This window comes from Eutrigla gurnardus, assembly GCF_963514095.1.
Source record: "Eutrigla gurnardus genome assembly, chromosome: 21".
Classification (NCBI taxonomy): Eukaryota; Metazoa; Chordata; class Actinopteri; order Perciformes; family Triglidae; genus Eutrigla; species Eutrigla gurnardus.
The window spans coordinates 18055016-18078498 of NC_139932.1; the positions used below are offsets into that span (position 1 = coordinate 18055016).

Below are 23483 nucleotides of genomic sequence, written 5' to 3' on the forward strand. Positions count from 1 at the left end.
CGGAGGCTCGAGGCCTTTTGTGGAGGACGTGAAATGTGAGCTGGCCACTTCGAGCTTCGGTGCACAAGCAGGTTAGCGCTCACGGTAACGGCTAAACAGGGCACACACACACACACACACACACACACACACTCCAAAATATCCCAGAGGCAACTTCACACAGCAAGTCACACACAAAGCAAACAAGCTGCCCACACGGAGCTAACTGCCTTATTAGCCTTTTAAAAAGGAGCAGCCGAGACTCGGACTGACGAGGCGGACCAGACCCAACCTCAGGCTCCAGAAAGTGGACCTCAAAGAGACTAGATGGGGGGTTGGAAGGGCAACGGGATCCTAAACTAAACAAACCCCTTTTGGCACCACCGCTGTTTGTGTTTGTGCGTCTCCAGCTGGGAATCTATTAAACACGCTGCTTTCACAAACGTCATTTTGGGGGAAAAGCTTTTTGCCGGTTATGACTCCATATTTCAGGCCGGCAGACAGGAATGGCTGTCAGTGAGCCACTTCAATAACCTGACTGATGTCCTGATTTGAGCTTTCAATGATGGCAGCAGTCGTGTTTCTCAAATATTTCATTTCAACTAGAAATGGACTCTTTTTGTGGGACTTCATCCAATACGTGACGAGAGGTTTGGCCCCCGAATCACCAGATGGATGAATCTATTAAACTTACCTGTAGTAATATCTAAATCGCTTTACTTTTATTCATTAAGAGTTTTAAACATCCGACGATGAGATTTCAACCTTTTTACTTAAAAAACAAGGAATCTAGCTGCAAATCATTTTAAATTCAGAGATGCCAATCGCAAGATTTTCAAGTAAAGGTCTTCAAATCAGCAAAAATATTCAGTTCCCTGAAAAAAACATATAGGGAGAAGTAACTTGTGTTTTTTTTGGAATATACTACCAAGTCTTAAAGCTGAGCCTGCTGTGTGTGTGGTAGTTAAGGACACCTCCCCTCCTCCTCATCTGTCTCTTTTTACAAGAGGTCGTGACCCCGAGCATCCTGGAAGGGAGGTGAGAGTTTACACTGGGGGGCCAGACGGGATTCCCAGGCCCACTAAACATGCTTGAGAGAGGGAGACGCCGCCGGGAACGTTATCTGATGGACAACAATGGAGCTGCCCTCTGTGTGTGTTGTTGTGTGGGAGAAATAAAACACGATATTACGAAACAGGGCTGAAGTCATTTCAGGACGAAGGTAAACAGATCGAGGGGGAAGATAACAAGGGCTGTTTCTGAGGAAGTCGATGACACTATTACCTGTCTCACTATCACCCGTCTCACTATTACCTGTCTCACCCGTGTAATCACGCACAAACAACGCGCCGTAGCATTAAAAAGTTCTGCTGCTGCTGCACAAACACCTCCTCTTCAATCAGAGCAACCCTGTCATCACCACGACCCAATCAAACATGCACTGTGTGTGTGTGTGTGTGTGTGTGTGTGTGTGTGTGTGTGTGCGTGTGTGTGTGTGTGTGTGTGTGTGCCTGCAGGCGGATTCAATGACGTAGAAGCAGAGAGGTCTCACTACGACGGGAAACTAAATTCATCACCCCGGATACTTTCAATAGAACCATTGTTATTTAATTGGGTTGAAAGATGAAATCTCAGAGACACTTTATCTCAAACCTAAGCTAAAACTAGAAAAGCGGACCCAGGAGAGTCCATCAGGTGCGTCTCTCCCTCTCTGCTCCCCAAACAAAGGAAGAGTTGGATCGTCTTTCTAACTCGATTGTCCCTCCAGGCACCCTTACAGTCGAGAATCCATCTTTTATCCTGCTTCACTTTGGTGGATCAGAACATGTCAGGCATTGGAATTAATCTGCTGATGCTCCGCTTTCAAAATGAGACCAAACTTTCCAATCATGAACAAACTGTTCTATCGAGACCAAACTTTTCTATCAAGACCAAACTTTCCAATCATGAACAAACTTTTCTATCGAGACCAAACTGTTCTATCGAGACTAAACTTTTCCATCGAGACCAAACTTTTCCATCGAGACCAAACTTTTCCATCGAGACCAAACTTTTCTATCGAGACCAAACTGTTCTATCGAGACCAAACTTTTCCATCGAGACCAAACTGTTCTATCGAGACCAAACTGTTCTATCGAGACCAAACTTTTCCATCGAGACCAAACTTTTCCATCGAGACTAAACTTTTCCATCGAGACCAAACTGTTCTATCCATTGTTTATGAATCGCGACAAAGGGAAAAATTATTTCGCTACGGGAGCGGTTGCTGATCTGACCGGCTGGATGAGAGGAGCGAGGAGCCAACAGTCGGTGACGGAATAAAGCGGTCAATAAAAATGATAAAGCATCGTTACTGCGAGAGCTTCTTGAGCACACTGACGTTAATGAGCACAATAAATATCGGGCTGATGGCTCTGGTAGAATGTGAGATAAGCTGCGGACAGACAGACGGAAGCACATATGCATGACATGATCAGAGATAATTAACTATTTAGGTTAACCACAAACATGCTAACAGCTCCCAGAATATTTCTATATATCTGTTGATTAATTTGTATTCATTTTCTATTTCATCAACGTCAAAATATAGTGAAAAAAGTCCCACATCCTGAAACTTTACATGATCCTGTTTTCATGTTCTTTCAGAGGCTTGGAACAAAGAATGTTTTCTCCACTTCATTTGCTTGAAAAATGACAAACAATAAAGCCGTTGTCGTAATCTACTCGCTATTAATGGACTGATTGTTTTCTCTCTCCGTGATAATCATCTCATGACCTTCACTCGTTTACCCTTTATAAACATGACGACAGTGAATGAACCCCGGCTGTAAACACAGTTTAATATTAATTATCACGCGCTTTATATCTGAATTTTAAAAAGCCCAGTCAGAGATCAGATAACACGTTCCTTTATGTTTGTTTCATAACGATCAGATAACCATTTAATAGAAAAACTACACAATCTTACACTTTATCATCAGAATCCAATCCAGCCACTTTAGTGTTAGGACGCCGTTTAAACAAGGCAACTATTAAAACCAAGTAATGAACATCATAATTCAGGATAATAATAAAAAGCTAGAATCAGTTTGTACCATTATAGACTTGAGGGGTGAGAATTAGAATAAACCAACAAAATGAAGGACAAAAATCAAGAAATCTGTATAAAAATATCAAAATAAAACCACAGAATGTGATCCAGTTACTGATCCGGATCAGCAGACCACGCAGGTTTGATCCCGGACTCATATTCTATGTATTCTATATAAATAAATGATCATCAACTGTCCAACACAGACTCGGAGTGAGCTGCTGCTTGCAGGAAGAAGAAAGGAAACACCAGCAGATGAGAGATCAGTGTGTGACAGCACGTCTGCTCCGGTTTCTACAGCTCCACCACTCTGTAAGGGACTTTACCTGCGTTCACCTAAACACCACGAGCGTCTCCAACAGCTGCATTATGGGATTTATTCTGTTGATGGGAAGCAATTACCCAATCATCTTCTCTCTTATGCACAGCACAGTTAACCTGTTGTACCGTATAGGTCAGCAGGTCTACAGCGCGCTCCTCTTGGCGCGTCAGGGCGCATTCATTCATTTATTTATTTGCGCAAAAGAGCAGAAACCGCATCCCGGAGCGCAGATTCCCATAAAGCATCCGAGATGTGTTAATTCAACATAACTGGATGCAAATGTCTCCCCAGTGGTTACCCCTCCCCATTTATTGTGTGATGAAATGTTAAACCGGTCTCCAGACGCACAAAGATCAGAGGACCAATTGGGGTTCAGAGAGATCCCTAAAGACGCGCACATTCAGATTCATTCAGATTCCGCTTCCTTTCCCTCCGTGTCTCGATCCGGATGGAGAGAACACGGGCGGATCAGACGCGTGGATCCGGATCCACCGGGATAAAAGCCGCCCATGCACCGATTCAGCCGCCGCCACGTTTCCGGAGACAAGACAAAAAAAAACTACAACAACAACAAAAGGCGCAATGAAGACACCCGATAATTGCGCCACATGAAATGTTGATCCTCAAACAGCGTCTGGATCACATGTATCAATTATGTATCCGCTGCGTTACTGTACAGCACTAATCGATTTGTCAACATGCCAGCACACATGCACGCGCACACGCACGCGCAGAGGAGAGAGAGAGACAGGAGAGGGAGATCCTACCTGGTTGGAACATACTTTGGAAATAAAAGATGACCAGAATAAAGGATCCCAAACAAGTGGCAAAAACCATCCGGCAGATCCGGCTCATCCTCATCAGCTCGCTCAGAGTCTGTTTCATGATCGGGACCCGGGTCTGCTCGCGGTGGGGTTTTTGGGGAGGGGGGGTGGATGGATGGATGGTGGAGGGCCGGGGTTTCTGTCGGGGGGAAAAGGCTCCGCGGGGTCTGTCCGGTTGGTACTGATGAGGACTGTCCGCCGGTCAATGAGCTCAACGCGGTCCCCAGCACGGAGCGTACCACTGCCGGGCTGCTGGAGGGGTGGTGGTGGAGGAGGAGAAGTGGTAACAGCCAACACACCCACACCCCCTACCGGCTCCGAGGAGATGGGCGCGTCCAAGATGCTTCTGTTTCTATTCGAGAGCATCGCGTTAAAAGCTCGACTCCTGTTTTTAGATTTCACCTCATATGAAGCTCCTCGAGTTACTTTCCAGCACTCTGAACTGGGGAGGTCGGACTTCTACGACACAAAACACCATAAAGAGATACAAAACACCAACAAAGAGATACAAAACACCAACAAAGAGACACAAAACGACAAAAGAGATACAAAACACCAACAAAGAGACACAAAACACCAACAAAGAGACACAAAACACCCTAAAGAGATACAAAACGCCAACAAAGAGACACAAAACACCAACAAAGAGACACAAAACACCAACAAAGAGACACAAAACGACAAAGAGACACAAAACAACAACAAAGAGACACAAGACACCAACAAAGAGACACAAAACACCAACAAAGAAACACAAAACACCATAAAGAGATACAAAACGCCAACAAAGAGATACAAAACACCAACAAAGAGACACAAAACGACAAAGAGACACAAAACACCAACAAAGAGACACAAAACACAGACAAAGAGACACAAAACACCAACAAAGAGACACAAAACACCAACAAAGAGACACAAGACATCAACGAAGAGACACAAGACATCAACGAAGAGACACAAGACACCAACAAAGGGACACAAAACACCAACAAAGAGACACAAAACACCAACAAAGAGACACAAGACATCAACGAAGAGACACAAGACACCAACAAAGAGACACAAAACACCAACAAAGAGACACAAGACATCAACGAAGAGACACAAGACACCAACAAAGAGACACAAAACACCAACAAAGAGACACAAAACACCAACAAAGAGATACAAAACATCAACAAAGAGACACAAAACATCAACAAAGGGACACAAAACACCAACAAAGAGACACAAAACACCAACAAAGAGACACAAGACATCAACGAAGAGACACAAGACACCAACAAAGAGACACAAAACACCAACAAAGAGACACAAGACATCAACGAAGAGACACAAGACACCAACAAAGAGACACAAAACACCAACAAAGAGACACAAAACACCAACAAAGAGATACAAAACATCAACAAAGAGACACAAAACAACAACAAGGAGACACAAAACACCGACAAAGAGACACAAAACACCAACAAAGAGATACAAAACACCAACAAAGAGACACAAAACACCAACAAAGAGACACAAAAACAAAGAGACACAAAACAACAACAAAGAGACACAAAACGACAAAGAGACACAAAACACCAACAAAGAGACACAAAACACAGACAAAGAGACACAAAACACCAACAAAGAGACACAAAACACCAACAAAGAGACACAAAACACCAACAAAGAGACACAAGACATCAACGAAGAGACACAAAACACCAACAAAGAGACACAAAACACCAACAAAGAGACACAAGACACCAACAAAGAGACACAAAACACCAACAAAGAGACACAAAACACCATAAAGAGATACAAAACGCCAACAAAGAGATACAAAACACCAACAAAGAGATACAAAACACCAACAAAGAGACACAAAACGACAAAGAGACACAAAACACCAACAAAGAGACACAAGACACCAACAAAGAGACACAAAACAACAACAAAGAGACACAAAAACAAAGAGAGATGACTGTAATCTCTACAAACAACTAAACAACTGTAAAGTCTGTTCGTCTTATGTCGGTGTGGCGTTGGGGTCTTTTGTGTGTCTGTGTCCAGGGGCCCTTCATCAGCCGGCAGTACTAGTACAAGAAATACTAACAGTACTACTGTAGTGGTACTAGTACAAGTTTTATTGGTGGAGCTCACAATACAAGTAATCATATCAGACGGACTGACAGAAGTCACATAAATATAGTAGAATGAGTGTAATCAGGGTGCTGATTTAGGCCACATACAGCTACAGTGCCATCTAGTGGCGTAACGGCACACCGCACCGGAGTCAGGTGAAACCCTGAACACCGTCCAAGTCATCAGGCAGCATCGTAACCTTGCTGTTAGACCTGCACAAAGTCACAGAGGCTGCTTTGCTTTGATCAAATTAAGCTCTAATGGCATTAAAGGTCCGAAGAGACACAAGGTGGTCTGGAGGATACACTTGGGGGGAAAGATTTACATCTAACTGCTGCGATGTTTAGTGAGTAACAGCAGGATGGGCATTAACATGAGCTGCATGGGTCCTTCTGGGTCCTCTCTGGGTCCCTCTAAGTCCTTCTGGGTTCTCTGGGTCCCTCTAAGTCCTTCTGGGTTCTCTGGGTCCCTCTGGGTCCCTCTGGGTCCCTCTGGGTCCCCCTGCACCCATGACGAAGTGCTACACGCCAAGAGAATGGCAATGACGCCCTTGCATGGGGGCACACCCCTCAGATTGATTTTAAATGCAGAGTGTGGAGCTGAGGTGACGGGGGTCGAGTTCAAGGGTCAGCAGGACGGTTTTAAAAATAAGAATTACATGCACATTCATTTGTATGAGACCCTTCGCCCGGCGATCCACATGAATATGCTTTAAGGCCGTCGCTGAATGTTAAAACCAGGGAGTCCAGCTCAATAAAAGACTCCATATGCACCAATAAAAAGCGAGAGCGTCCGCCAATAAACACTATTAATTTGGGTAATTCCATAATCCCCGTCTAGTTGATTACACAAAATTAAGACCATAAAAAATAAAAACTCACGCCACAGCAATAACAACACGGAGCGTAAGCCTGGGCTTTTTATTTTCCGTGTAAACGCATCGAATCCCAGAGTCTTATCGCTCTCCGGCAGCCTTTCAAAAAACTTGGGCTTATTTTAAAGCTCACGGAGGCGTTCAGAGGCCGGAGCCCCTCGGGGAGCATCTTATCTGCCTTTAGAAAAGAAAAGGTGATGAAATGCATCAACGGTTATACTTCTGTAAGTTCTGCTCGGAGGAAGCTGTGACCTTAAAAATAAACCACGCACACAGCGGGACGCGTGGCAGCAGCGGAGCATCGGTCCTCGCCCGCCCGTCCGCCGGGCTTCAGGTGAACACGTCATCGGATCCCGCTGCCGTCACACGTCAACCCCCCCCCCCCCTCCTCCCCTGCTGTCCGTAGGCAACCGTGATTGACAGCAAAAGGAGGAGGACTGGGGGTGGGGCTAACCTCAGCAGTTTCCCCTCAGCATCAGGGCGTCAGACTGGCGCTGGGTTTGGGTCAGCGAGCCGAGCACCTGGGCAGCAGAGAGAGACCGGGATCAGGGTCAACAGGTCAACAGGTCAACGGGGGGGAGGTTTAATCCGTCCTCCAATGCACATAAAGCGTAAACACACGATGCCGTTGTTTAGTAAATCCGATAAAACAAAAGTTCTGTAGGTGGAAGATGTTGACTGCAGCATTTTCTACAACACATTTTCATAAAAACTAAATGTTTTACAGCGCGTGGAAAAGTCGTATAAAGTCTCCATAAAAGTCATGATTTAAAGTCCCGGTGTGGGGAAATTAAAAAACATCATTCTTCGGGGACTCCCACGGCCAGGATAAAGAAAATAAAGTAACAAAGAGCAAGCAGCGACAAAGCAGAACATAGAAAACTGTCTAAAAGCTGCAGTTCCTCAAACGGCCACTTGTGGCACCAAAAGTGAGTCGATCACGTTAATTAGACCCCGACGTTAAGAACTTCACAGTAGAAATATTTTTATAGCCTCGTAGAAAATAACGGTTTTGGTCTCTTTAGCTATTATCCTCATGGTGTGATGCGAAATATACTACGTACGTACGATAGCGAGTTCCGGCTCAACAATCGCTAAACGTGGCAGGAATTCAACGTATTAACGGCAAAAAAACATATCTCTGACCTGCAACCTGTAAAACATACGACATCAATAAAAAAAGCTCATAATCACAGGATCCTCTTTCCCTCAGATCAATGTACCTGATCAATGAGGGGGGGGGGGGGGGTCAGCTGTTACAGTCCCAAACCTCTACTTAACCCCCATTGAACGCTGATTATTTAGTTGAGCATCATGTCCTCGGGGGTCGGCGTGGGCGGAGACGGACTGAGAGCTTTATTAAATATTGATCCTGAATAATTCTGACCTCTGACCCCCAAGGTCCTGACATGTCCTGACAACACCTCAAAATAATGTGATGATAAACGATAAATCATTGCTGGAGGGCGGGTTTTAATGAGGTGAGGGATGCTGACCTGGGCCGAGCCGGGCCGGACGCCCACCGCGGCGTCCAGCTGTCGTTTGGTGAGACCGCATCTCATCGCCGCGGCGACGCCTTGCAGGATGTCTCCGGCGCCGGGACCCATGACGTGGACGCCGACGACGCGTTCCTGGAGAGTGGAAACATTCTTCATTCATGCAGGGAGACCTGATGATTCATGATCATCTGAACGTAGGAGTTTTGAGCTTGTTTTTAATAATAAAAATCAATAAAAAGGGTCGTACCTGATCGGGGATGTGACAGATGACTTTCACGTAGCAGGAGTTTTTATCGCGGGCAGGAAGCGTCCACTCCAGCGGCCAGTAGTAGCTGTGATAGACCTGCAGGAGGGCGTTATTTAGGTTCACCGTTCTACCAGTGTTTCTGTACGTGGTGCGTTCAGGTCCTACCTCCACGTGGGTTTCTCCAAACACCAGGTTGGCTCGCTCCTCCGTCAGACCGCAGGCAGCGTATTCCAGCGGCGTCAGCACAACGGAGGGCACGTCGGTGTGATCGCACTGTGGAGGAGTCACATGACTTTACTGACTCACACAATATAAGAAAGGAAGCCAAGCTGCTCACCAGGACGGCGTCTCCTCCGTAGAGGCGGCGGGCCAGCAGCGTCCCAGCATGCACCGAGAGGCCCGTGGCGGCGGAGGGGCGTCTGTGCTGCACGGAGCCGACGGCGTAGACGTGGTCCACGCAGGTCCGGTCGCTCTCGTCCACCAGGATCCCTCCAGAGCTGCAGAGACACACGACTATAACAGCTGATCCACAAACACACGAAGAAACGCACGGATCCAAACTCACTCGTGGTCACACCGCACGCCGGCGCTCTCCAGGCCGACGCCGCCGGTGGCCGGGTTCCTCCCGACGCAGAGCAGCACCTGCACGAGACCAGGATGCTGGAGTGTGGAACACTATGATCTTGAAACTAGTGATGGATCGAAGGTGGACGACTCACCGTATCGAAGTCTTCCTGTCTGGTTTGGTCGTCGTGGGAGACGATGGTCACTCGGAGTCGCCGCGGAGGAACCGTCGCTGCAGGATCACCTGATTACAGGGAGAATGAACGAGAATCAGAGATGCTTGTGTTCATGTTTCCCTCTAGACCAGAGGTCTTCAACGTCTTCAGGACCCCAAGGCCTACAGAGACCCGGTGGAGGGACCCTAAGGCCTACAGAGACCCGGTGGAGGGACCCTAAGGCCTACAGAGACCCAGTGGAGGGACCCTAAGGCCTACAGAGACCCGGTGGAGGGACCACTAAGGCCTACAGAGACCCGGTGGAGGGACCCTAAGGCCTACAGAGACCCGGTGGAGGGACCCTAAGGCCTACAGAGACCCGGTGGAGGGACCCTAAGGCCTACAGAGACCCGGTGGAGGGACCCTAAGGCCTACAGAGACCCGGTGGAGGGACCCCCAAGTAAATACACATTTAAATGAAAAAAGAAAAGCTGGCGTACCTGAAACATCCTCACTGCCAGCTTCGTTCAGCTCCACCTATTAGAAACACACAAACACTCCGCTATAAAAGGGGCGTGTCCATCTTCCTGATGTGGGTGGCGTCCGGCGTCCCGTTACCTTGGTGATGGAGCAGCGATACAGGAAGTCCACTCCGCTGACCAGCATGTGGTTTTCTATCTTCTGGGCCATCCTGCGATCGAAGCCGGGGAGGAGGTCGGGGCTCGGCACGACGGCGACGGGCATCCCGAGGCCGGACAGGAAGCCGGCCCACTCCAGCCCCTCGGCGGTCCCGCCCACCACCAGGGTCCGACCCGGAGGGTGAGGCAGCGAGAGGAGGTCCTCGCTGGTCCGGCAGTACTCTGTGGCCCCAGGGAGGTCCGGGTACCCGGGTCTGTCTCCCGTAGCGATGACCAGGGTCTCTGCTGTCAGACGCCACTTCCTCCCGCTCACATCCGTCACCTGATTCAACAGGAAACAAGCTTCCATTCACATTTAACTGTCATTCTCTCTGCTGGCCACCGGGGGGCGACTCCTCGAATGAATACACTACAAATCCTTCACAATAAAAGCCTCTCAATATTTTTGCTGACTTTCTCCCTGAAAAAAGTTCAGCTAATAAACATGTTTAACTTCCTGTGAACCATTCACAATAAAAGCCTCTAAAAGCGAATACTCTAACATGTTTAACTTCCTGTGGACCCTTCACAATAAAAGCCTCTAACAGCTTTACTCTAACATGTTTAACTTCCTGTGAACCCTTCACAATAAAAGCCCCGTGTTATCCTCCCTCCCTGCTGTATTAGTAGACATGTTTTAATGAAGGCTGTAATTGTTCTGAAGTAGAGGGATCGGTGTTTACCTCCACCGTGTGGACTCCGACCAGCTGACCACGAGCTCGGAGGTAAAACACTCCACAGCTGCTCAGCTCCCTCTTCAGCTCCACACTGCTGGTTCTCTGCTGCTCCTTCACGGCCTCCACCAGCTCCCTCCAGTCGTGAGACGCTGTGACATTTAGGTCCGTTTTACCTCATTTAAAGCTTTGAATGATCTTCAGTTTATCAGTCAAGTCACACAGTTTGATTTCATTGATCTTTCTCCTGAGTCACCTTGTTGTTTCGGCCTCCAGCCGTATTTCTGAGAGTCCTGGAGAGCTTTTCCCAGCAGAGACGCCTGTTGGAGAAACTTCCTGACGGCGTCCACGTTGAGACTGGAACCTCCCAACACTGGAGGAGACGAGGAAGACGAGGAGACGAGGAAATTGAGGTGGGAGGTGGGGAGGAGGACGTGTGTAAAATGTTCAATTTCAAGCAACAATACAACTCAGTGAAAACATGTACAAAACTCCAGAGAGAAGACGAGAAGAAAAGGAAGAGGAGATGAGAAGAGGAGGAAGAGGAGGAGGGGATGAGAAGAGGAGGAAGAGGAGACGAGAAGAGAGGAAGAGAAGATGAGAAGAAGTAGAAGAGGAGACGAGAAGAGGAGATGAGAAGAGGAGGAGGGGATGAGAAGAGGAGACGAGAAGAGAGGAAGAGGAGACGAGAAGAGAGGAAGAGGAGACGAGAAGAGAGGAAGAGGAGACAAGAAGAGTGGAAGAGGAGATGAGAAGAGGAGACGAGAAGAGGTGGAAGAGGACACGAGAAGAGGAGACGAGAAGAGGAGGAAAAGGAGACGAGAAGAGGAGGAGGAGGAGATGAGAAGAGGAGGGGATGAGAAGAGGAGATGAGAAGAGGAGGAAGAGGAGACGAGAAGAGGAGGAGGAGATGAGAAGAGGAGGAAGAGGAGACGAGAAGAGGAGGAGGAGATGAGAAGAGGAGATGAGAAGAGGAGGGGATGAGAAGAGGAGATGAGAAGAGGAGGAAGAGGAGACGAGAAGAGGAGGAGGAGATGAGAAGAGGAGATGAGAAGAGGAGGGGATGAGAAGAGGAGATGAGAAGAGAAGAGGAGGAGGGGATGAGAAGAGGAGACGAGAAGAGGTGGAAGAGGAGACGAGAATAGAGGAAGAGGAGATGAGAAGAGGTAGAAGAGGAGACGAGAAGAGGAGATGAGAAGAGGAGGAGGGGATGAAAAGAGGAGACGAGAAGAGGAGACGAGACGAGGTGGAAGAGGAGACGAGAAGAGAGGAAGAGGAGATGAGAAGAGGAGGAGGGGATGAGAAGAGGAGACCAGAAGAGGAGACCAGAAGAGGTGGAAGAGGAGACGAGAAGAGGAGATGAGAAGAGGAGGAAGAGGAGGAGGGGATGAGAAGAGGAGGAAGAGGAGACGAGAAGAGAGGAAGAGAAGATGAGAAGAAGTAGAAGAGGAGACGAGAAGAGAGGAAGAGGAGATGAGAAGAGGAGGAGGGGATGAGAAGAGGAGACCAGAAGAGGAGACCAGAAGAGGTGGAAGAGGAGACGAGAAGAGGAGATGAGAAGAGGAGGAAGAGGAGGAGGGGATGAGAAGAGGAGGAAGAGGAGACGAGACGAGAAGAGAGGAAGAGGAGACAAGAAGAGGAGGAGGGGATGAGAAGAGGTAGAAGAAGAGGAAGAGGAGGAGGGGATGAGAAGAGGAGACGAGAAGAGGAGGAGGGGATGAGAAGAGGTAGAAGAAGAGGAAGAGGAGGAGGGGATGAGAAGAGGAGACGAGAAGAGGAGGAGGGGATGAGAAGAGGTAGAAGAAGAGGAAGAGGAGGAGGGGATGAGAAGAGGAGACAAGAAGAGGAGGAGGGGATGAGAAGAGGAGGAAGAGAAGACGAGACGAGAAGAGAGGAAGAGGAGACAAGAAGAGGAGGAGGGGATGAGAAGAGGTAGAAGAGGAGACGAGAAAAGGAGATGAGAAGAGGAGGAAGAGGAGTGATACTCCCCAGCCTCCTCATCAGACTCTCTCAGAGTTAAACTCTCACCTCTCTCGGTTGCCCCCGGCAACGGAGCCACAAGGTCGAGGAGCAACACCTTTCTCCTGAAGCCTGCAGCTTCCTGAGGAGGAGAAGACAGAAGAGATGACGGACAGCCGGAGGAGGAAGAGGAGGAGGGATATCAAATATTGAGACAGGTCAAGCGTTTGCCCTCCTCAACAATCCGTCGTCTCGCTTCCACTTCCCTCTAGAGCTGCTCTCAGATCAACCCATTAACATGATAAGTCTGAGTCAGCCATTATGTGGTTGAGATGGAGAGTCCTCGAACCGGACCCTCACCCAGATCTGAGGGCCAAAAACCAGAACGGTGAGACCAGAGCGGTGAGGGTGAGACCGGAACGGTGAGACCAGAACAGTGAGACCAGAACGGTGAGGGTGAGACCGGAACGGTGAGACCAGAACGGTGAGGGTGAGACCGGAACGGTGAGACCAGAACAGTGAGACCAGAACGGTGAGGGTGAGACCGGAACGGTGAGACCGGAACGGTGAGGGTGAGACCGGAACGGTGAGACTGGAACGGTGAGACTGGAACGGTGAGATTGGAACGGTGAGGTCTTTTTTAAAGTTTTTTATGTAAATTAATGTTTTCTTGCTTTTTATTATCTTTCCTGAGTTATCTTTATTTAATATTTAATGAGAGGCTTTTTTCTTCTAAACTTTAAATATAACATCCCCTCAAGTATTTTATGTAAATATCTTATTTTCGTTTGTTTTTTATTATTTTGTCTTAGTTATTTTTCTTTATTTAACATTTAATTATTCAATACTTTTTACGTCTTAATTCTTGACACATTATCCGCCTTAAACCTTTTATGTAAATATCTCATTTTATTTATTTATTTGTTGCTCATAATTATTTGTATTTATTTATTTTACTCATTTTATAATGAGGAGGTGACTGTCTACTTCTGAAATTTTAATATAATATCCCCTTAAGTATTTTATGTAAATATCTTATTTTCTTTTTTACTATTTTTCTTAGTTATTTAACATTTAATAATTTAATAAATTAGACTTTTTACATCTTAATTCTCTACACATTATCCCTTAAAACTTGTTTTTATTTTGATAGATTTATTTATTTTTCTTCCATTTCTCTCTTCATTTTTTCCATTTAATTTTTTGATTATTTCGTTATTATTCTTATTTTTTTTTTTTCTCTTTGGTCTTTCACTTACTGTCTCTAAATACCAGAGCTGTAATTAAAAACATTTTTATTATAATTATTATGGATTAATCTGGGAATTGTTGTCGATAAATGTGTGTTTTGTTAATTAAATGTTTCTTTTGTAGGACGAGCAGATGTTTCATTAGATTCCATACACAGATCAAAGCAGCACAACCGTAATATCTGAGAAGCCTGAACGACGACAGAAAGTTAAATAGTTGCTGATTAACTTGCGGGTGCAGGGTTACTCCGGGTCGAGGACTTTTAAGTTCATTCACCTCTGTTTTAGACGCGTTTACGTGACTTCTTCGGGCCTGATCAGCATCTGATTGATCAGCATGTTTGCTCTGCCTCTAATAATGTGAAAACATTGGTTTCCATCCGTCATTATCTGGAGCTTCAGAAAAGCTAGAACGTAGGAAAGAGTTGGGCTCACCTTGGCCACAGCCAGACCTCCTGACCCCCCTCCGATGACCAGCAGCTCGTAGTCATAAGGCCCCATTGAGGGTCCAGTCGGAGGCTCCATGCTTTACTGCTACAACCCAACGCAGTGGAGCCTCAGTCCTGGAAGCACAAAAACACTGACTTTAAGTGAGGAGGGACTTTGACCTCTTTGACAGGCAGCACGTGGTTCACACCGGATTACATCCACCAACATTCAGGAAGGTCTAAATATGCACTTTTTTTTAAAATAGAAGTACAGATACTTCTATTTAAGTAAAACTGAAAACGTATCCCTGTGAAGGACTTTTTTTGCAAGACTGAAACTCGTCTCATTAATATTAATGAAAAAAAGTAATAATTCTCCTCAAACAAACATTTGTTTTAATAAAATTAAATTGTATTTGTATGGCGCTTTTGAGACATTTGAAAATGTAGGGCTGAAAAGTAAAAAAAAAGTCAGAAAAATAAATGCCTAAATTAAATTAAATCACCATGTTATGGCATGGAGTCAAGTAAGTGACATGTATACACAAAAAATAAACATGCATACTGAAAATGTGCAAAAATCTGAATAGCTGATTTTTTCACAATTAAAGGGGGGAAATTAATACATATAATGAGCAGCAAAAGAAAAAATAAATAAATATACACATTAAGCAGGTGAATATAGTAAACTGCCATGCAAAGAGCATTATGGCAAAGAAGCCAAGCAGCGGTTGTGTTTACGGTGAACTGGCGACACCTGGCGGCGAAACCTCCGAACAACACTGATTTGAGTGTATTAGCTTTACCGGCTAACTTAGGGGGTTTCAGAAAGACAGCAAATAAAACATTTTTTGTTGATAAAGAAACTTTCTCAAACCTTTAGATAAAACATTTGCCAACAAACGTTGTTTTGGTGACAGTAGAAGCTGTTCGGTGTAACACAGCCTACCTTGTTGTTTGTTTGTTTGTTTGTTTGTCAAAATGGCTGAAGGGACATGTTAGCAAAACATTAGCACTTCTCTCAACATCTTTTTCCTCACATGACTCGCGTCATTGAGCTTAATTATTGTCTTAAATATGTTGAGTTCTCTGTCGGAAGTTAGTCCTCCGGCCGGTGCAGCGATTCAAACGCCGGTTTTCACTTGCGGAAACGTAACTTCGCATTTCCTGGAAGAAAAAAATGGAGGCGGGCGAGAAAGACGTTCGTGGAAACCTGTTGGCTGAGAGAGACGCGTTCACGTGCCGCCATAAATGTAGGGGATTATAATAGGCGACCCAAACTTTTGTTTTCTCCTCATTCTGTTGTTTCAGAATGCAGGGACTCCTTTTTTTGGTATTTATTAACCATTCTAAAGTAAAGCAGCGGAAAAATACACTAAATTGCATAAACCACCTCCGACTTTATTTATCAACCCCCCACTTTATGTCTCTGTTTGTTTACATAGTAAACATTATCGTCACTGTGTATTGTTTATTTTCCTCAATGTATGCACCTTAAGTTACCAAGACAAATTCCGCATCGGTGTAAAATCCTCCTTGGTAATACATGTGATTATTTCTTTTGGAACCTAAGTTAGTTTTTCGAGGCGTCCCTGAACGCAGCGCGGTGTCCTCTCCCCGCCCCCTGCCGGCCGGCGGCGGGAAGCGCCGCCGCGGCTACGCGCTGGGACTGGTCCTTTCGCAGCCATTTTCTGTCCAACCAAACAGCCGTCTCAGGAAGGTAACCAACCAGGGCTTCATTGCAGGTTTGTGGCTGGCTCCGGCCAATGATTGCTAACCGATTCCTCGTTAGCTCGAATGGAAATGTCCGTCTCTGTCTGATTTTTTTTATTTGTTGTCTTGAGTTTGAATGAGAGCTGCTCATCAGGAAGTATCCGTCGGGGCCAAACTTTTTGTAAAAAGGGCTGTTTGACATTCCGGCCTCTCCCGGCGGAGGAGGCGGCGGCGGCGGCCACGTCTCGGCTCCCTCCGCGCCGCTACGACAAAGGAACAACGGGCCGATGCCGTGTCTGCTAGGCGCCGAACGAAAAATAATGCATTCAGGGTGTCACTATGTGCCTGATAATCGTAACGACGGAAGGTAACACCCCGACGGACGGAGACGTCTCTTCTTCGTGACGCCGAACGCGTTAGCTTTCGTTAAAAACAGCGCGCTAGGTCGCTATATTAGCTAACGTTAGCACGCGGACTTCGGCTAGTTAGCATACGAAAGCTAAGACGCAGTGTGTTTTTAGTATTATTTATTTTTTTACGCCAGCGTGTTGCTAACGTAAACCGCGTTCAACCGCGGGTTACCTGCTAGCTTAACTAGCAGCGCTATCCTTTGTTACGTTACTAGCACTAGACAGCACAATGCTAGTGTCCTGCCTATTTGTTTTCAATTGATCATATATGGGGGGTTTTTTCTAAATATATAACAATTTTGAAATATATATAATAATGTATATGTATGAAGGGTGGAGTCTTTAAATATCTGTTAGGAATGGAAACGCTAATGCAACATCTGGCCCAATAGCAGACAGACAGTTGACAGATGGATGGACGTTATTAAGTACATTTTCATAGCAGCATTGAAGAAAAAGGTGCAAAAAGCAATACAATGACATTAAATACATCACAATAAGTGAAAATAATATTAGCATATACATATAATAGAGTGACGTTAGACTCACATTGAACAGGAGGGATAGATGGAGACAAAACACATTTAGTTAATTTAATAACAAATAGACATTTAAATGATGTGTTTTTTTGTCCTGAATTGTCATCACAACACCCCTTCCAGTATTCAATGTGTGTTTATCACAATGTGTTTTAAATATAACATTAAATATCTATAAGCATTGGTTGTAACTAATAGGTTATTGGATTGTTATGGAGCCTTTTGTGTGAACAGAATAACAACACTTTATTTATTATATTTATTTGTCCCCTGGGGACCAATTAAAGGCCCACAGGTGACCATTAAGACGATGCCATATGAGGAGAAAATAACAGCATCACTGCAAATAAACAAGCAAGCATCATCTTGAAGTGTGTATATATGTATGTATATATATATATATATGTATATATATATATATATATACACATATATATATATATATGAATATAAACAAAAGGTAACATTGAATCTATAAGCAAGTATGATGAAGAAATCTATAAACCGGTAGAGTGGAATAAACACAACAGAGATACAGTTATAATATAATATAAAGGGGCATTATGGCTTTGAATAATAACTTAAATAAAAAAGCTTTATTACTGATTAAGGCTTGTGTTAATAGAGAGGGAGCAGAAGTACTTAATTGTAGTAATTAAAGCAATAAAACATCTGTAGTCAGAGCTGCATATATATATATATATATAGAGATAGAGAGAGAGAGAGCTTCAGATGGTGAAGTGAGCTTTGTGTTGCAGATGGACGGAGACAGCTCGACCACCGACGCCTCCCAGCTGGGCATCACTGGAGAGTACATGGCATCCGGTCACTACGTCCTCCAGTCTCAGGACGGTGAGGAGCCGCCGCCGTCCAAACGTCAGCTTTTAGTTTTTATTTTAAGACAAAGACAGCCGTACTCACCCGCGTGTCCCCGCTTCCCTTCTAGATGACGGCGAGGAGAACCTCAACGACCACGACGACGGCGGCATCAAGGAGAACTTCCGGGAGCAGGACATCTATCTCCCCATCGCCAACGTGGCTCGCATCATGAAGAACGCCGTTCCTCAGACCGGAAAGGTGAGAGGGCGCTGGGAACCGCCACGGAAACGAAGGTCCTTGAAGGTTATTGTGTGTAAACTTGTGTCTGTTTTTTTTTCTCCCCCTCACAGATTGCGAAAGACGCCAAGGAGTGCGTGCAGGAGTGCGTGAGCGAGTTCATCAGCTTCATCACGTCGGAGGCGAGCGAGCGCTGCCACCAGGAGAAGAGGAAGACCATCAACGGCGAGGACATCCTGTTCGCCATGTCCACGCTGGGCTTCGACATGTACGTGGAGCCGCTGAAGCTTTACCTGCAGAAGTTCAGAGAGGTGAGACTTCATGTGGCATCTTCTGCTGGTTCGGGCGTAGATGTCGTGTTGCCAGGTTGGTTAGAAACCGGTTAAAACCTGCTAATCTAATGTTTTGATTTCCAGGCGATGAAGGGGGAGAAGGGGATTCCTGGCGTGGCGGTGGGAGACGGCCTGGTCGATGATCTCACAGACGACAGCTTCAGTGAGGAGAAACTCATGTTAACTTACCGACCTTTCTAAGTGTGTGTGATGTGTTTAAGGGCGATACATCAAATGTACTCTGATGTACCGCAGGTGGGATTTAAATGACGGCATCGCAGCAATCTAGTACGAGTATTAATTGTCACATCGTTTATTTTAGCCGCTGGTATTACAGTAAGTGTGTGTGTAAGAGCCGACTTCAAAATAAAAGCAACCAAAGCTTACTCCAGAGTAAAAGAGACAAAGAACTGACTTCAAAATAAAAGCCACCACAAGGAGACATAAAATAAAAGCATCCAAGAGCCGACTTCAAAATAACAATGACCCAAGAACTGACTTCAAAATAAAAGCACCCAAGAACTGACTTCAAAATAAAAGCACCCGAGAACTGACTTCAAAATAAAAGCCACCACAAGCAGACATGAAATAAAAGCATCCAAGAGCTGACTTCAAACTAAAAATGACTTTTCTGTGAATTTTAACACTCATTAAGTCTGTCAATAAGAAATACAACGGCAAACTCCTTCAGATCAATTTGATTTTCAACTATCTCAATAATTAGTCCACAAAATGCATCAAGTTATTGATCAGCCACGTTGCCTCATATTAAAATACTATTATTTCTGCCCTCATCAGCAAATCCACTGCCAGCCGGGATCATCACAGCAGACGGTCAGCAGCAGAACGTCATGGTGTACACCGCCTCCTATCAACAGGTAACCCCCCCCCCCAGTTGACTCCTCCCCCCCGCCTGCATCACTGCTTCTTAAACACACCATCATGTCCAACTCACCTTGTGTCCGCGTTGCAGATTCCCACCGTACAACAGATCCAGTTCTCATGACGAGGCCTTACCCCGAGCCTGAACGCAGCGGCCGGCTGACCTCTGACCCCGCCACAGGGTAACGGTCATCCATCAGACAGCCGGGGGGGATGGGGGGGGGTCTGCAGAAACCCTCGTGTACAGAGAAATCACTACCTGTTGAGTAGAAAGTGTAGTTCCTAGTCGTGAGGTACCGAACCAGCTGGGAAACTGAGGCTTTATTTTAAAGGCTAGTCTTATTATTACACCATTTAGTGGTCGGATTGTTGTTGTGTGTGTTAATGTGTTTGCTTTTATGGATTTATTTCTTTTGGGAGGAGGGGGGGGGGGTTAATGGACGTGTTGTACTGGATGTTTATTTTTGAACACCTCCGTCTGAACGGAGAGAAGGCAGGTTGTTACTGCCACATCACATCATGCAGCTCTTTTGTAAGTTAACACGATTGACCATGTGCTTTAATGTTATCTAAATCCTTTGAATAAAAATTCAAGAGCGATGTTTAAAATTTCCTGAAGAGTCTTTTTCATTTTTCTTTCTAAGAACTGTTATTGACAGCGAAGCTTCAGACCGGAAATCCATCTAAAACCACGATTTCAACTCTAAACTGTCTAAATTCACCATATTATAATTCTACCTGCATACTATACATCTAAATACATACACACAAATATATGTGTGTATAAATATACTACTACATCTACTTTGAAGACTGTTTTGGGGTGTGAACTATTTCACTTGTAATCTCTGACATCAGGCCGTATTGTACTCCGTCGTTTTCCTGATAAGCTAAATACTTCAATGTACATGTCATGTCAATGTAAAATGGCATATTTCCTGTGGGTGGCCCCACCCGAGGGCCCCCGGGCTGGAAATAGTCCCCCCGTCGCCCCACGCCCACCTGGCTCATTTCCTCCTATAGAACCAGGGAGATCGCCTCCTCGCCCTTTTTTACCCGGGAAGCTCCGGCTCTCCTCCTGACTCCCCCCCCCCCCCCCCCCCGGACAGACACGAGCTCTCACAATCAACTGGCAGCACATCGATCTTCAGTCTGAGGGGACGACTCCCAACAACCTCCTTCCTCTCCTCCTTTTCTGCCGTTTCTCCCCGTTAACTACCCCGGTATATTTACAACACTATAAATAATAATTATTATTAAAAATAAAATAATACGTTTACGTCGTGCTCCTCAATGCTACACACAATAATGGAGAACGAAACAATTTCTTAAGGACGAGATTCTGATGAGTTTATATGTGTGTCCTGAGGGGGGCGCTAGAGGGACGAAGGGAAGAACACGTTTATTTCAGACTAATTTTCATCCTTTGTCCCTGGGCATATATTTTATATAAAATACAACTATAACAATATACAAATGATAAATCGGACACATCACACCAGAATAAAATAAATATGATATAATAATATACATATTGTTACATTAAATACCTAATTTCAGCTTTTAATTGCTTTGTAATAAATAATAACTGTCACTATATTTGCCTTGATTAGATAGTTATGTGTATATATTTGTGTTTTTTTCATATTTTAATGCCGTGCTTTTATATTTCATGGAAGCGTATCCATGGTTACGTAGGAGCTATAGTATTGCAGGTGGAGACTTTGAGTATAGATTGTTTGTTTAGATATAAGTTGGTGAGAAGACGATTTGTTTTATGTTGTCACACCGCTCGGCACAGAAGCACCTGTTGAACATGAAGCTTTACGTTGTTTCTGATGTTTCCAGAGAAGAAAAGAGCCTCGTTCATCGGGGGTCTGCTGTGGATCAGGACGACAGTCGGCGGTGTCAGCCGGAGACGCGGCCACATGCTAGCACCTCCAGATAAGTCGGCGGGGCCAAGCGTCCTATCACAGGTCACGGGGGGGGGGGCAGATACGTGGTATCTGTCAGCTCGACCCCCGCGGCCCCTCCGAGGCTCCTCGGAGGCCCGATAGATTCCCCCTCGTCGCGTCTGGAGAGCGTTCCATCCTTCCCCTCCTTTCTTAGGACTTTCCCTAAGTCACCTCCTTCCTCCGTTTAACCTTTGACCCCTCGCCCCCCTCCCCACCGGTTCTGAGAGGCGATGGCGTGGTGAGCCGGAGGAAGGAGGGTTAACTACAAAGCTCCTCATTCAAAGCAGAGGAAAGCCTCCCGACGTCTCTGATGAGTGTAAATAGTGGAGCCCCCGATGTAGTTCCACTTGGTACCAGGCTTCTGATAACAAGGTGTGGAGCCTTCTGGGTCCTATCATTACCCTGGTGTCAGACCTCCTCCCACACCAGCAGACCAGACCAGACCACATCCAGGACTCAATCCCTCCATTCAGACATCGCTCATCACCGCCACGGCTAGTCGTCATGCCAACAGAGAGCCTTAAAAAAAGTCAATTTAACGATAATTCTGCAGGTTTACTACGTCTCTCTCTGTGACGCTCAATCAGGCGGCAAACTCCGGTTTCCATAGCGACGGGTGAACGCAAGCAGCAGCCTTACTGGATCTGGACTAGTCAGCTTCATAATTTGAAGTCAACTTTACAGCGAAGTGTTAAATTCATCTTAGTAGCTAACATGGAGGGTGGTAGCGACCTGTCAATCAACGGGTAAGCCCCGCCCCCTAAAGCATCCCCTGCTTTCTGGTCTGGTGGACTCTAAATGGACCATAATGTACTAAATGAACATCATGCTGGATTGAAGAAGACTTGAAACTAGAGATTGAGACCATAAACTCATGTTTACAATGTTTACTGAGATAATACATCAAGAGAGAAGTAGGACCATTTTCTCATAGACTTCTATACAACCAGAGAGGAGTCGCCCCCTGGTGGCCAGCAGAGAAGTAGGACCATTTTCTCATAGACTTCTATACAACCAGAGAGGAGTCGCCCCCTGGTGGCCAGCAGAGAGAAGTAGGACCATTTTCTCATAGACTTCTATACAACCAGAGAGGAGTCGCCCCCTGGTGGCCAGCAGAGAGAAGTAGGACCATTTTCTCATAGACTTCTATACAACCAGAGAGGAGTCGCCCCCTGGTGGCCAGCAGAGAGAAGTAGGACCATTTTCTCATAGACTTCTATACAACCAGAGAGGAGTCGCCCCCTGGTGGCCAGCAGAGAGAATGACAGTTTAATGGCACTTTTCAGAACCGGAGGTTGCCGCCTCACGCACACCGGAAGCCACGCTTACTGGACACAAACACATTACGACATTACTGAGTTTTTTTTGTGCGATCAGCCGCTGTTCACGCTAATTTCACAATAATTAATAATCAGGAAAAAAAGTTGAGGTTCTGTCAAATCCACACAGTTAAAGAGTAGAAAGAAGATGAAGAAGAAGAAGAAGGAGGAGGAGGAGGAGCAGTAAATAACGGGAGGTGGGAGCGTTATCTCCGAGTGATCGGTACCACGTCTCCAGGGAATGTCAGCGAGCTCCGACCTGGGAGACGAGCGGAGAGGAGCACCGGGGTGGGGGTTCGAGTCTGGAGGGGGGGGGGGGGGGGGGATGCTCTGTCAGATGTTTAAAGGAGACCCAGAAGGTGCTGAGGAGGGGGGGGGACTCTCACATTCCTGGCGTGCCCGCCTCATTGTGGCGGTCTAATGAGGCGAGGGAGGGAGAGATGGCGGCATGGAGGACAAAACCAGTCGGATCGCCGGCCGGCACCGAGCTGAGCTCACAGCCGAGGAATTCCTAACGCCGGACACACACACACACACACACACACACACACACACACACACACACACACACACACACACACACACACACACACACACA

General features: G+C 46.0%; 3 protein-coding genes across 6 annotated transcripts in view; 1 reads left to right on the forward strand and 2 right to left on the reverse strand.

Moving 5' to 3' along the window:
• Positions 1-4549, reverse strand: part of chst11 (carbohydrate (chondroitin 4) sulfotransferase 11) — a 58943-nt gene extending 54394 nt beyond the window's left edge. For 2 of the 3 annotated variants that reach the window (XR_014599116.1, XM_084038430.1), the window contains exon 1: positions 4160-4497. Coding sequence is in view for 2 of the 3 variants with exons in the window: in XM_084038430.1 (XP_083894556.1) it covers positions 4160-4277 (118 nt within the window). In the remaining variant the exon portion in view is untranslated. Of the gene's footprint in view, positions 1-4159 lie in introns of all 3 variants that reach the window. The other variant, XM_084038431.1, reaches the window with a different exon arrangement.
• A 1755-nt stretch (positions 4550-6304) lies between these two features.
• On the reverse strand, positions 6305-15774 carry LOC311032074 (thioredoxin reductase 1, cytoplasmic-like). Its single transcript, XM_084038684.1, has 14 exons — positions 15629-15774; positions 14687-14814; positions 13071-13143; positions 11299-11415; positions 11052-11194; positions 10310-10651; positions 10192-10228; positions 9692-9780; positions 9538-9614; positions 9310-9469; positions 9138-9245; positions 8973-9068; positions 8723-8857; positions 6305-7747 (listed from the first exon to the last, which is right to left on the reverse strand). Exons 2-14 carry the CDS (start codon positions 14774-14776, stop codon positions 7682-7684), a joined length of 1533 nt encoding a protein of 510 aa, XP_083894810.1. The 5' UTR covers positions 14777-14814; positions 15629-15774; the 3' UTR covers positions 6305-7681.
• Positions 15775-16282: 508 nt separating this feature from the next.
• nfyba (nuclear transcription factor Y, beta a) lies at positions 16283-20224 on the forward strand. 2 transcript variants are annotated; one of them, XM_084038383.1, is made up of 7 exons: positions 16283-16424; positions 18100-18193; positions 18288-18418; positions 18511-18708; positions 18814-18892; positions 19528-19607; positions 19703-20224. In XM_084038383.1, the coding sequence occupies exons 2-7, from the start codon at positions 18100-18102 to the stop codon at positions 19733-19735; spliced, it is 615 nt and encodes a 204-aa protein (XP_083894509.1). In that variant the 5' UTR covers positions 16283-16424; the 3' UTR covers positions 19736-20224. The 2 variants fall into 2 exon arrangements, with proteins under 2 accessions (XP_083894509.1, XP_083894510.1); XM_084038384.1 differs by lacking the exon at positions 16283-16424 and adding an exon at positions 16641-16759.
• The last annotated feature ends 3259 nt before the right edge of the window (positions 20225-23483 follow it).

Coding starts and splice junctions, on each gene's coding strand:
- LOC311032074 (XM_084038684.1), bottom strand. CDS start 14,776: ATGGAGCCTCCGACTGGACCCTCAATGGGGCCTTATGACTACGAGCTG. Junction 10,229..10,309: donor ATCGCTGCTCCATCACCAAG/GTAACGGGACGC, acceptor TGTTTCTAATAG/GTGGAGCTGAACGAAGCTGG. Junction 9,470..9,537: donor GGCGTGCGGTGTGACCACGA/GTGAGTTTGGAT, acceptor GTGTCTCTGCAG/CTCTGGAGGGATCCTGGTGG.
- nfyba (XM_084038383.1), top strand. CDS start 18,100: ATGGACGGAGACAGCTCGACCACCGACGCCTCCCAGCTGGGCATCACT. Junction 18,709..18,813: donor ACCTGCAGAAGTTCAGAGAG/GTGAGACTTCAT, acceptor TTTGATTTCCAG/GCGATGAAGGGGGAGAAGGG. Junction 18,893..19,527: donor TCTCACAGACGACAGCTTCA/GTGAGGAGAAAC, acceptor TGCCCTCATCAG/CAAATCCACTGCCAGCCGGG.